Here is a 15,000-nt window from a genome sequence, read left to right as displayed (position 1 = left end):
ATCCTGTTTATTTTCACGAAAGCCCAGGAACAGTCCAGCTCTGTTACCGTGGCGACAGCTGGAAGAAAGACAGACATGCACATGTGCGTGCATGCGTGTGTGTGTGTGTGTGTGTGAGTGAGTCCATGAACCAACACCTTTCAGTGTTTTAACGTATTTTACATGAATGTTTTTCATATAAAGTGTATGAAGTGAAGCACAAGTTCATATGAGGAAATTAAATGTGCAGCTGTGCATCCTGAAGATGTTACACTTTTATGAGTAGAGATAGAAACAATACTTTACACACACACACATACACACACACACACTTAGTTCATAAAAATGAGAGTTGACCCTCTGCTTCCACCTCGTGGCGCTGGACTGAAATTACACCTTTTCCTGCTCAATATATTTGTCTGTTGTCCACCAACACAGGAGGTTTTGTCATTCAAATTGATTTTCGGAATCACAATGACATGACTTGTAGTTTTCCACTTAGTTTAAACTACAAACTGACTTGTGACATAATCAGGTATTAAGCATAAATAATTAAAAACACTCGGCTTCCGTAGCAAATGGGTTAGCAGCATGGAGTAAAGTTTCTCATGGGACCGTGATTAAATGAATAATATAATAGTTATAATTATAAAATAATACGAATATTATCATTTATCAAATCATAAAACACCAATGTGCTGATTGCCGATGTTGCCTTATGAAATTAGTTATAATATAAATATAAAATCCGTTCCCATGTAACCTGTTGACAGCAGGTCCCTCCTCACACCACAAGATGGCGCTGGCGAACAAGCGTCTTCCGGAAACTGGACGGAAACGATGTTTATTTAATATTTTTATTCTTAATATTTTTATCTCTAATATTAAAAGAAGGCAAAAAATGGTAATTCTTAAATACAATTGGGTAAATAAATTCACCATTTTTTTTTTGTTTCACAAACATTATGCATTTATTTATCTTCATTTTCTTTCCATTTTCCTAGTTATTGTCGTCGTTAGATCTGCTTCGGCGCTCACATCCGTATCAACACATTTACGTTTTTTATTGTTCATAAGATTTTAGAGAATATAGAATATTTGGCGGCTTTGAGAAGAATCAAAGAAGAAAATTCGTTTTTCTGATGAAACTTATTTTGATATTGGCTTCACATTTGATATCAATGGACATAGGTGCAGGTTCACGCTCCATAACTCTTAAGTTAAAGAACAACGGAGCGTTCCATTGTCTTTACGAAGGAAAAACAGTGGGAACTTGCCTGGAGGAGCGTGTTGTTGCATGGACTCCGCTCCCTCTTCTGCTTTTTGTCTTTTTCCCGTCGCACTGAGCTGATCGTTGCTTCTCTGCGTCAACGCTGCGTATGTTTCCACCGGGATGAGCCGGTGCCGCCCCCCCGTGGCCGCGACGTGCACTGCAACTGATTGAGCGCACAGCAACGCGCGGTGGTGGGTTGCAGTACAAGCCCGGGCCGCGGGGGGGCAGCACCGAGCAGAGCGTCGTCTATGGCAACTTACGGTCGTTTGAGTTTGATTGTTTCAAAAGTTTAATTTCCCACTGAAAATACCCAGAATCACGAAACCTATGAAGGACAAATGTAAGTGTCAAAATAATAATAATAATAAAACTGTATTTGTACAACATTTTTCCTGCAGAGAATGCAGCTCAAAGTGATTTTACATTTCAGCACAGAACAAAAAATAATAATAACAAATAATAAACAGCACAATAATAAACACGAGTCAAACGATTTCAATAAAATGGTAAAAAAGAAAGTGTTGCATAAAAAATAAATTAAAGAGGGTGTTGCTTATTTTAAACTGGATTCAAACTGATGACATTTACTTTACTTCAACTTGCTTCTGTTACGTCTATTTAACGTCACGGTATCAGAGAACGAACGTCACGTCACGTCGAGCACAGGTGGTGCCGCCCCGTCACGTGACGTCAGGGGTCACGCAGGAAGGTCAGCGGCCATTTAAAGGGGACGTGTCGGCGGGAGGGGAAGGAGGAAACGTCCTTCGGCTGCGGCGGACGACGAGGAGCGAGTCCACGTCCGTGGAGAGCCGCCCGCTCCTGGACGCCTCCAGCGGCGGTCGGACGCACGGTGGCGCTGCAGCCCCGACGGAGGCGCGGGCTGCGGGGCCGCGGGGAGCCGCTCCTCCCGCGCCTCCTCCGGGGGAACAGCTCCGTGCCAGAGCGGGCGGAGTCGGAAACGCGCAATACGGAGAACGGAACCTCCCCCTCCGCGAAGGAAGAGAGAGAGACAGGGAGAGACAGAAAGACAGAGGAGAGGAAAGAAAGAGAGAGAAGGTGACCACCAGACCTCCACCAGACCCCCACCACACCTCCACCAGACCCCACCACACCTCCACCAGGCCCCCCCACACCTCCAGCAGACCCCCACCAGGCCGCACCAGGCCCCCAGGTCTGCGCGCTCCGTCTCCCCGTCTGGAGGAACCAGCACGGAGGTCGACGCGTCTCCAGGAGCCGCATACCAGACCGAACCCGCCGGAGGAGGAGGAGGCGGCGGCGGAGGAGGGAGGGAGGGAGGGAGGGCGGGCGAGCCGAGCAATGGACGGATTCACCGGCAGTCTGGGTGAGTGGGACCCGGGTCCGGCCCGGGGGAGGGGTCGGTGCCCGCACCGCGGAGGGTTTGACCGCAGAGCGCTGCGGAATGTGCAGACACGTGTCACTGCTGTGTTGATGAAGAGGAAGAGGAGGAGCGGGCTGTGGGGTCTGTAGTGTCCGTGCTGTGGGGTCTGTAGTGTCCGTGCTGTGGGGTCTGTAGTGTCCGTGCTGTGGGGTCTGTAGTGTCCGTGCTGTGGGGTCTGTAGTGTCCGTGCTGTGGGGTCTGTAGTGTCCGTGCTGTGGGGTCTGTAGTGTCCGTGCTGTGGGGTCTGTAGTGTCCGTGCTGTGGGCCATGGGGTCTGTAGGGTCTGTAGTGTCTGTAGTGTCCGTCCAGTGAAACAGCCTCCCTGGGTTGGATGCTTTGTGTCTCCAACAATGTGCAGAGTTATGACGTCTGGGGACTTGGTTCATGACGTCACATGTGTTTTTCTGATTTGGGTTTCTGGGTCAAATCGGTGGGAGGTGAGGATAACGACAGGAAGTGATTTACACAGCCAGTCTGTCTGCCACAGTGCCCTTGAGCCAACCAGAGAGAGAGAGAGAGAGAAAGAGAGGCACCGTAGTCTGGTTATGCTTTGGCATTGAACGGATTTGGCAAATTGTAATTGAATTGAGAGAGAGAGAGTGAAGGTGTTGTCTGGCTTTGTTGTGTGACAGACGTGGTCAGTTAAAGCTGTTAGGATCTGTTGAGGCCAGAATGTCACAAACAACGACAACAACATGGACAACAACAACAACATCAACAACAACAACATGAAATACACAGTGTTTAAATTCTCAGAACTTGTGCCTGCAGCGTTCACCTGCAGCTAATGACCTGGTGAGGCTTGGGCAGGAAGTCGGCCCCACGGCCTGGTCCCGGTGTTGGCCTGTCTCAACGTGTGCTCCGGGGACCCCACAGGCTCCTTGATGTGAAAAAATAACATTTAGATGAAAAGGTAGAGAAATGGAGAGATTTCTCTATGCGTACACAAGTATTTGCACCTGGTGATGACATGTGATATTGGTCTGGATATTCGAGACCTGCTGGAATATCACAGCGTTAAAACTGGTAATACTGCCATTTACACCATATTATCATAGATGTTGGACTCTGTACGGTCGGTCTATCACCAATAAAGTTCAACAAGTGCAGAAGCATGAGATGCAGGAGTGGACCGCGTACTACTCTAGTGTAGTAATTGTCATGTTTGCAGCATGTTTAGGACTTTCAAAAGGTTCATTACTCTTTAAGAATGTGGGGAAAGAAGTTAGGGCTATATTGGTGATTTACATTTTCAATATACTCTGAGATATTGTTGATATTGTGTTTCATTACATTAAAGTAACAAAGTTTTCTGAACTTCAAAGACTGTTCTACTGTTCTAATCAATGGGCATAATAACCTGAACATCCACAACATTAAACCAGTGACAGGTGAAGTGAATAACATGGATCATCTGGTTCCAATGACACCTGTCAAGAGATGGTGTGTGTGTGTATATATATATATATATATATATATATATATATATATATATATATATATATATATATATATATATATATATATATATATATATATATATGAGGCAGCAGGTGAAGAGTCAGTTGTTGAAGTTGATGTGTTGAAGCAGCGTAAGGATCTGAGCCACTTTGACAAGGAGCACATTGTGATGCTGGACGACTGGGTCAGAGCATCTCCACAAGCACAGGTCTTGTGGCTGTTCCCGCTGTTCAAGTTCAAGTTCAAGAGATTATGCTGTGCAGTGGTTACTACCAAAAGTGTCCAAGGAAGGACGACCAGTGAACCGGCGACAGGGTCATGGGGCCCAAGGCTCATTGATGCACGTGGGGAGTGAAGTCTAGTCCGTCTGGTTGGATCCCACAGAAGAACTACTGCAGCACAAAGTGTTGAAACAGTGAATGTTGCTGTGATAGAAAGGTGTAGAACACACAGTGCATGGCAGCTTGCTGCGTATGGGAGCTCACAGTGTCCATGCTGACCCCTGTCCACCCCTGAAAGCACCTACAATGGACACGTGAGCGCCTCAACTGGACCACGAAGCAATGAAAGAAGGTGGAGGTCTGATGAATCACGTTTCCTCCTACGTCATGTGAATGTGCGGGATCAGGGTCCGATTGATGGAGCATCTGTGGGATGTGCTGGAACAACAAGCCCGATCCATGGGGGACCCACCTCCAACTTCCAGGACTTAAAGGATCTGCTGCTTACGTCTTGGAGTCCATGCCTCGACTGCTGTTTTGGCGGCACAAGGGCAAGCGACACAGTATAAGTGGTTATTAGTGGGACTTTTAATGTTCTGGCTGATCGGTGCAAACACATTACTGACGATTGCTTCTCACATATTTATTGTGTGTGAATATCTCAAAAAGCACCAAAAGTCATCTCTAAAATATCGTTAAATTGTCGATATTGAGGTATTAGGCTCAAACCAGAAGTCACATGGAGCTTGTCAGGCCTTAAACAACAAACATTTGGCAGCAAGTTGGACATAAATGGATGGAATGCCTTTCATTATCTTCTAATGACCCAGAACTGGCTGCAAACGAGTGCTGCTTTAATTAAGTTTTATCTGAGTGAGTGAACACGTCGTCTGAGATGTGATGCCAGTGTGAGACGGAGGGTCTGGGATGGTCCGGGGTGGTGTAGACTCTGTGGAGCTGATGTGAGGTGGTCTGAAGGGGGTATGGACTCTGGGGGTGGTGTGAGGTGGTTTGGAGGTGGAGGATCTGGAGCATCAGATCCCAGAGCCTGCTGGGTGCATTTAAACTAAATCACACAAACACTCTCCGGTTAATAACGGGCGAAAAGACGGGAAGTGGGACTGTGGTCACGTCCCGAATTTCTGCAGAGACCTGATCCTGTCAGTGTGCATTCACTCAATCACTGCAGTTTTTGTATACACACACACACACACGCACACGCACACGCAGACCTGAGGGGGAACCCACAGAGTAATAAGATGGCAGTCCAAGCTAGCGGTACCGTTCCTGAGCAGCTGCGTTTTGGACTCTCTTGGTCCAGTTCCTTCCTGCTTTCTGGTACCGGCTCCATCAGCCATGACTCTGCAGGTTCCAGCGTTTCCCTCAGACCTCTCAGTCTCACCCCCTTCCCCCCACGTCCCCCTCCCCTCCTAATCCATTCCCTAATCATGCTAATCCCTAATTACCCTCTTCTAACCCTAATCTGCATTAACCCCAACACTGATAGTGTCCTGCGGAGGGACGTACTGTACTGCACCAGTTTTTTTTTTTGGGGATGAGTTGAGTCTCGTAGAGGCTGAATATCCTACTGGAGCGTCACAATCAGCACATCATCCAATCACATATTATTTGATCTGATTTGGAGTTTGACTTTGTAAAATTGTTAGATTCTAATATCATGTTGGATAAATGAGTTCTAACATAGCTGGGGTTGGGGCTGGGGTATACTGAGGAAATCTAATCAGGGCTCGACATTAACGCTTGTCCGCCACCCCGGGGCAAGTCAGCTCCATGTTGGGGCAAGTGGAGTGCCTAGTGCAGTTGTCTGATCGGGAAAGTGAAAAATAAATGTGATCTCTAATATAACGTTATCTCAAAATAAACTGCGTAGTGTATCGCTGAAGCGGAGCTTTTCCAGCTGAGCTCCGGGCAGGAGTTCCTCTCTCACGGACTCACACACGGAGCCAGAGCGGCACGGCCGGAGCCGGAGCTGGAGGCCGGGGCCCGGGCCCGGGCCGGGGCCGGAGCTTGCACCTTGTGTGTTGTGATAAAGCAAAATAAGGTGCGCTCTGACTCAATAAAATAGGATGTATTTTACAATATGTCCACTCGAAATGGCAGACAGTTTGGTAGAAGTGTTGGTGCACACCGGTACACAAGGAAAAAGTCCCGTACGCGAAAGAGTGAAAGGTAGAAGTGCCTGCGTATCCCGGTGGGCACCGGCACTTCAAGCACTGAGTGAAGCGCCCCCCGCTGAACCCCGTAGAACCAGCACGAGTGACGGTGAATTTAAAATCTGACGCCCACATCTTTGTTCTCCACACGCCCTGTTCACCAAAACTTTGTTCTGCGCTCCATTATGGATATGATTTGAATTGTGATATAAAAGATAATAACGTTCATGTCACGTTCCGTTTAAAACATCGATTTAATCACTGTGCCTCCTCTAATGAAAATCAAAATCTAACATCAATAATGATTAAAAAAAAAAAAATGCTGAACAGAGAAAATATAATTTAATAAAAATTAATAAATATTTCTTTCCGCGTCGTCCACACTGGCATTTCACCGGCCTGTTGTAACGTACCCACCCCATATATATATATATATATATATATATATATATATATATATATATATATATATATATATATATATATACACACACACACAGTGTACATATACATTATTTAATGTAATTATTACCTGTTAATTATAGGTTTGTTACAGAAATAAATTATAATAATTTTGTTTGATTATACCTACATTTCCATTTCTGACAAGTAAGTTCCACATGTCAGCCTCTTGTCTTCATGTGAAGGCCCTGATCATGTCTTTGATTTGGGTCATTTGAAGGTATTTTGTGGATGACTCCTGCTGCTTTCAGGAGATATTTACACACAAGAAATATTTGAGAACCAATCACCAGTAATGGGGATATTATGAGTGTTGTTTAGAAGCTGGTGCAGTGTAATTACTTTAGTGTAATACTCCTTAAATCACTGTATTACCACAATCCCACAATCCCAGATAGCACGTGGACACGCCCCCGGGAAGGGAATCCTGCAGAGCTTCACAAATCACTTCCATCAACGACTTGAAAACCATTAAGTTGCCAAACAGCAAAACATCCAGTGACTTTATTCACTTTATTTATAAACTTTGGTTCAAAATTCCCCTAAATTTGGAAGGAAACACTTGGAAGCTGCGACTTTACAAAAAGACGGCACCGCTGAAATAACTGCGACGGTGCAGCAAGCGAAACGCAGAGGAAGGAGCTTCCTGTTCCGCGCGGTTCGTCTTTGTCCCAAACACGTCCAAGTTGTGATTAAAACGTCGCAAACGCCCCGATGGTTCTCTGCGATGAAGAGCACCGGCGTGGGAACCAGAACCAGTAAACAGATCCCCCCTCCTCCCACCTCCTCCCACCTCGGCCAATCAGCTCTTTAACGGCCAGCAGAGTAAAAATAGACCCCCACCCCGAGCCAGGTGCTAGACACGGACACACACACACACTCTGTGCGGCCCCTACAGTGTGTGTGTGTGATTTTGTTACAAGCCACCAGTAGCCAATTTATCTTGTGCATTTTCTGGGCCGGACACCAACTTTGAGAAGTGGTTGCCCAGTTGGCGACCAGGCATCAGCTGTTGGTTGCCAAATTCTACCCATCTTATAATTGAGTGACATCAATTGATACATCCGTAGATTCTAGGATCTATCAATCTGTAGATTGCCAAACAGACATCGAGGAATACCGCACTGTTTGACAACGGGGCAACCAAAGCCCACAAGATGGTTGCCAATGGCCCAGAATCTGGTTGCCTGGGGCAACTCGACAACCGCTATCGTCGAGCCCTGTTTTTGTTACCCATTCAGATGGTTTACACCAAACTGTCCATAAGGTGAAAGGTCATGTCAGTGTGTGTGTCTGTGTGTCTGTGTGTCAGTGTGTATCAGTGTGTGTGTCAGTGTTTGTGTGTCAGTGTGTGTCAGTGTGTGTCAGTGTGTCAGTGTGTGTGTGTCAGTGTGTGTCAGTGTGTGTCAGTGTGTGTCAGTGTATGTGTGTCAGTGTGTGTGTGTGTCAGTGTGTGTGTCAGTAGACTGTATATTTGCAGACGGGCGTTGAGTCTGGTATTTGGTCGAAGCAGTTTTGCGCTCGTGTTTTCTTTGGAAAAGACGTCGTCCGTTTCAGTTTATACAGAGAAGGAGTTTCCTCCACAGACAGAGATGGACCGACAGGCAGACAGACATATAGGGGCCGACAGGTTGACAGACAGTTGAGGCTCACTGACATACTGACCTACTGTCTGTCTGTTGTTTTCTTTGGCGGTTCGACTGTGATGAAAAGTTGCTTTTACGTTTGTGATTAACCTGTAGAGTGTGTGTCTGTGTGTCTGTGTGTCTGTGTGTGTGTGTCAGACGACCCATTGAAAGCCGCACAGTTTAAGAAGAATAGTTGGAATTTTTTGCAGACAGTCAGCTGAAGGTAATTTGAAGAGTGTGTCTGTCTGTCTGTCTGTCTGTCTGTGTGTCTGTGTGTTCTGGAATACCAGGATAATGAGATGAACTGCTACCGCTGTCTGGTGTCTGCTTTCTCACACACACGCTTCCTGGTGTGTGTGTGTGGTGTTGTCGGGGCTCTGGCAGCGCGGCGCTACCTGCTCTGCAGACGACTGCAGCTCCTTCCCGTGGCCGCGTCCTGGTGTTTGGTTTGGTTGCTCAGCTCTGCTCCATTGTGGTTCAGTTTTGCGGCAAATGTTGTTTTTATTTTTGATCATTTCGATTAAACCATCATTACCGTTGGTCTCTCGCATCTCACCACGCCTTATGTTTGTTGTAGATTGTAATGGTTCACACAACTGAAATGTATATTAACTTATGTCGTTATTTGTTTATTTATTCCAAACATCTTGAATGGTGATCACTACCGCTCCTGCGTGAGCTGCTAAATGATTGTCCTACTTTCCATGATGACGTGTGAAAGGTGGCTGCAGCTCTGCGGGTGCTCCTGCTAGGAGGGGGTGGTATTTTTAGCAGTTTGTCACCTACAAATCACTAATATGCTGCACGGCACATTCCACCCTGCCACCGCACCACACCACCCAATCTGCAACAGCATATTTATACACGCCTGCAGGCCATGGGTGGAGAATGGCAACAACGGACGGACGTCGTTTTTGTGGAAGAAAACGCCGTGTTTTTATGACACCATTTTTATGACACTTGCATGTTATTATGGGCTGTTGTTTTTATTTGTTTACTCTTATTTATTTATTTTTTTTATCAAGAAAACCATATAATAGCAGCTGGATTCATTCAATTTAGTAGATGTGAACGTGTCACTATGAAGTGGTTAAAAAATGTAATTGTTATTATTGTTCGTAGTGCATGACGCCTCAGGCTGCGAGTAATGATTATTTTGGAAATTGATCTGACAAGCATTGGGAAAAAGCATGATGAAGCATTTGAAACCAAACTTAAATGTGACATAAAATTTTAATATCCTATGACACACTCGCATGGTTGTAGCCCGCACGGCCGGGGCCCGACACCAACTTTTAGAAGCGGTTGCCAAGTTGGCAACCATCCATCAGCTGCTGTTTGCCAAAAGGGACAAAATGGTTGCCAGATTCTAACCCTTTTATAATTGATTCTATGGATTAAATCGATGGATAACATTGATAAACATACTGTACACAGACATCCCACGCTGGTTGAGAGAGTGGCGACCGGAACACACAAGGTGGTTGACGGTGGCTCGAACCGGGCAACCGTTGTTGTCCAGCCCACATTAAACATTCAGCACGGGAAACAGACACCTACCGAGCAGGAACTGCCCTCCTGTAAACACACACACACACACACACACACACACACACACACACACACACACACACACACACACACACACACACACACACACACACACACACACACACACACACACACCTCTGTTAGGAAGGTTCAAAGTCGTGCTGCTGGGTTCTTGTTTGCTTGTTGCCCCCCCATCCAGATGGTTCTTTCCGGGAATGGGGGGTTGGGGGGGTCTAATTGTTGCCTTTTCCCCGTCGTATTTTCTCCAGTTGGAAACGCACAAAGACCCTGTGTGTGTGTGTGTGTGTGTGTGTGTGTGTGTGTGTGTGTGTGTGTGTGTGTGTGTGTGTGTGTGTGTGTGTGTGTGTGTGTGTGTGTGTGTGTGTGTGTGTGTGTGTGTGTGTGTGTGTGCGTGCCACGCTGACAGGCAGACCACTGTTAGAATTTACAACACATCTACTGACAAGCTGACACTTGTCTGAGACACACACGTGCACGTGCACACACACAGTAGTAGTAACTTGCTGACGTGCAGATACATGCTCTGTCTGTCTGCTACGTGCGTGTGGAGCAGAGAAACTTACAGATTCGTAGCCTAAATATCAATCAATATGGAAGAATTCATTAATCATTTAGATTCATATCAATATATGATATTATTATTAATCTATGTGTGACAATGCTTATCATTTCATCAATCAATCCCCTAAAGAGGTTGAGGTTCATCGCATTTTATTTCTAAAAACCTCACCTTAATAGCGTACTTGGATATCTTGGGCCAACTGTTCTAATAATCATTCATTTAGACGACAGAGACGCTGCGGTTCCACAGAACAACGCCCACGCTGCTTTACAGCCCTGCAGTGACGCTCAGAGCACAACCGCAGCGCTGTGTGTGTGTGTGTCTGTACGTTTTATTATCTTTGTGGGAAAGGTTAATGAACATCCACCTGAAATCCGTCATAATAAACATGTGTGGCGAGAGCTGATAAGGAGGTTTGAACAGATAACTGACCAGACACAGACCACCTGCTGCAAAACTCAAACACACACACACACACACACACACACACACACACACTTATCTCTGTGCAATGCTCTCCATATACACAAATATTAGTCCTGTGTCAACAAATTCAATGTAGCCGCATTTAAAAATAGAATCTCGTTTTTAGTTGAACTCGTCACAAAAGCACAAGATGTGTCTTCTCTTGGACAACTCAGCTCTCCAGAGGCTGGACGGTGCATTTCACAGGAGCTAGGCTAGCCTTGCATTGTGCTAACACAGTTAGCATGCCGAGCTGTAGTATCCCTTTAAACGTTATGTTCATTACATTCCCAACCGGGTCTTAAACGATGAAAAGTGTTGGTTTCAATCGTTTCTCATTTCACGGACCTCGATTCTCCAAAATGACAGATTTCACACATTTTATCCGAGAAAAACAACATTTCACGGCGATGATCAAATTAAACTTTCCTGAAGTGCACGCAGTCAGGCCGAGCTGCTCTCCTCACATGCGGCAAAGTTTCACTCAACGGCGCCATTGTTAAAAGACTCAGGATGTGAGCAGCATCTCTGCAGTATGAAAATCATTTCATTTACATTTGCCAAAAAAAATACCTGATTCGTGCGTGGACACGACCACGGCTCCTTATATCTACGGAAATGAGAACGCTGTCGCTCAGCGGCTCCTCTGCACCTTCACGGTTTTACAGATTTTACAGTCCGTGATGTGATCTTCACAGCGGTGAATTTGGTGAATTTGGTATGGCCCCTGATCAACTGTTCATAGCACCAACAGCCCGGCTGCAGTCTAAACATCCCCCATACACCAAAAACCAGCGTAATACCAGAGATCCGTTGACGGGGGTGTGTGACAAAGCGTACCCAACACTCCCGGTGCTTTGGGGTGGGTGCGACTTATCGATCGATGGAGAACTTGTCTTGACGGGCCTTCTCCTTTTGTTTTTTTTGTTTTTTCAATCCTTTTTTTTTTCCTCACGAGGCTCTGCATGTCAGAGTTTCAGTTATCCGGAACTTGCCGGTTTTTGGCCGGGAAAGCCTGCTGAAGTCCGACATATTTAAATCTCATAAATGTTTGCTTAAAATAATTCCCTGCAAGAACAATTTGAACAAGTGCTGTGAGATGAAACGATAACATTTTTCTTTTTCTTGGATGTCGAAATAAAATAGATTTGATGATTCAGATGAAAAAAATCCACATATCTTTTAATTTCTTTGTTTGACAAGTTGCAATGTAAAGCCAATCAGTTTGGAGGATCAAAAGCTGACCTTTCACCTCTAACCAATCACGTATTTTGATACAGAAATAAGCCCCACCCACAGGCGGTGGGCGGGGCTTATTTAAAACACACATCCATAGTTTGGTGTTTTTTTGGATATTTAAGTTCCCACCCAAAGCAGAGGCTAAATATCCATTATGTCAAATGTATCGACAAGACACCACAAACTTTATCATTTATTTAGACCTACTCGCCATATTTATTTTGTTTTTGATTTTGATCAAAATTGTATTTTAGTAAAATGTTAATTAAAGCGGCTGCAATTGTTTGATTTAAAAAATTATTTAATTTCAAGTCGTAATATTTGTCTTTTTTTTCAATTAATTTATAAAACACCGTTAACTGACAGAACTTATTTTATTTTTAATATTCAATAAAATATATTATACATCAATCTACATGCCTTGATGATGTCATTCTCTATATTACCTGCTTATCAATTGTTTTTAAGCTCAATAAACACAGATGATTTTTGACTGGAATCTCTCCCGTTTGTCCGAGACATTGGAATCTGCCAGGACACGTGAACTGGCACCAGTTTGTTCTAACGGAAGCTCTGGTGCAAGCACATCAAAGCCAATGTGTAGGTTATATAAATATATTTATTTATTTTGCTTTTTTACATACGTTTAATAAATGAGGCCAACACGTAGGTGTGACATGCATCAGAGCTGGCGTTAGAACAAACTGCAGCCGCTTTAATTAACATTTCACTTAAATAAAATGTAGACAAAATCAATAACGAAATTAATAGGGCGAGTCGGCCTGAATCTAAATGAATAATAAAGTTTATGGTGCTGCCGTCTTCGCGGGCACGTCTCGTTGACTGCTTGGGTCAGACCTTAAATATCCCCAAAAAACGATGGATGTATGTGGCCCTCATTTGTCAAGGAAAAGCATTTTAACTTGAAGCATTTCTTCCCCGTGCGAGTACTGGATGTGGAATTAAGTGCATAATGCGATCACTCCATCTGCAAAAGAAGTGAAAGCCACGCCCTGCTCTGGATGTCAGGACTTCCTGGTTGGATTAGTCCCTGTTCACTGGGATCAGGGACGATGAACAATCAAACAAGTTGTGCTGGATGGTTCCAGTGAACCAGGCAGGAAGGTTGTTTCAGGTTGCACAGGAAGTCCAACTCATAGCAGTTTGAATCTACTTCCTGCTAATAAATAAATAAATATATATATATATATATATATATATATATATATATATATATATATATATATATATATATATATATATATATATATATAATAAAACCTCCTGCCTTGGCACCGTCAGGATAGAGTGCTGTAGAATATAATAAAACACAGCAGGATTTCTAGATGCAGTACATCTTCTGACATTATTACATTTCTACTTCCTACATTACGACATTACAACTTATTTTATTCCTCTATTATTACTTAATACATTATAACACAACTACTTCCTACATTACAACTTATTTTATTATTCTATTACTACTTATTACATGATTGCATTACTGCTTCCTACATTACTATATTACAACTTATTTTAGTTACTCTATAACTACTTTTTACATTATTACATTACGACTTCCTACATTATGACAGCTTTTTAAAATTACTACATTATTATTTCCTACATTACTACATTACAACTTATTTCATTACTGCATTACTACTAACCATATTACTACATTACTACTTCTTACATTACTGCATTACTATTTCCTACATTACAACTTATTTCATTACTATATTTCTACTTACATTATTACATTAGTATGACTTCTTACATTATTACATTACCACATTACTACTTCCTACATTACTATATTTTTGCATTACTACTTCTTACATTACTACTTACATTAGTACTTTTTACATTTTCCCTATGACCAAACCCTCCCTCCAACATGGCCCCACCACTGCATGACTACTTTTACCAGAAATATCCCCACAGCCTTCTCAGCTCATTACCTCTCTGGCCTCATCTTCTACTGTGGAAATAGCTTCAACCCTTCGAACATTATCTTTTCCCATCATTATTACTTTCCTGTGAAATATCGGTGAAACCTTATCTCCTCACAGGCAAACACCCTTTCATCTCCTTTTTGTCCTTACTCCTTTATCGTGTTGCAGCCTTTCTACCCACATCCTTATCTCCTTACTGGTGAACAGCCTCGCTACCTAAATGCATTATCAGCATACTAACGTATCTCTTAGGATGCAGTGATTCTCGTACCAGAGGCTCTATATTATACTATACTCCATATATATTTACTATTTTACTCCATATACAGTATATTTTGTGTGTATATGTTATCAGTCCAACACCAGGATAAAACATGGTCTGAAATCCTGTCACGAAGAGCCATATTGACAATGAATGAGTTTGATATTCATCCCATATTGATTTAACTGCCACTGTGTAAGAAACAGCCATTCGATGTGTTTGTGTGCTCCTCTCTATGCTGCTTCCATTGTTGGTGGCGGGGTCCGCCATACATTGAAAGGAATGCAAAGATGGGGCGCATGCGAGAAGTGAAACCAGCCGCTGAGTTTCGGCAGCAAACCC

The 15,000-nt window shown here is 43.9% G+C and overlaps 1 protein-coding gene across 1 annotated transcript in view; it reads left to right on the top strand.

The window, feature by feature from the left end:
• The window catches only part of eml4 (EMAP like 4), a gene marked incomplete at both ends in the record, with an annotated part of 45,213 nt that overhangs the window by 4,259 nt on the left and 25,954 nt on the right, over positions 1–15,000 (top strand). Inside the window, one exon of the mRNA XM_080016486.1 lies at positions 2,353–2,594. Within this exon, the coding sequence (XP_079872612.1) occupies positions 2,353–2,594 (242 nt within the window). The remainder of the gene's footprint in view (positions 1–2,352; positions 2,595–15,000) is intronic.

This window comes from Zeus faber, assembly GCF_960531495.2.
Source record: "Zeus faber genome assembly, chromosome: 16".
In the NCBI taxonomy this organism is placed as follows: domain Eukaryota; kingdom Metazoa; phylum Chordata; class Actinopteri; order Zeiformes; family Zeidae; genus Zeus; species Zeus faber.
The sequence above is the reverse complement of the archived record's forward strand: the minus strand, read 5'-3'. Positions and strand labels throughout refer to the sequence as shown.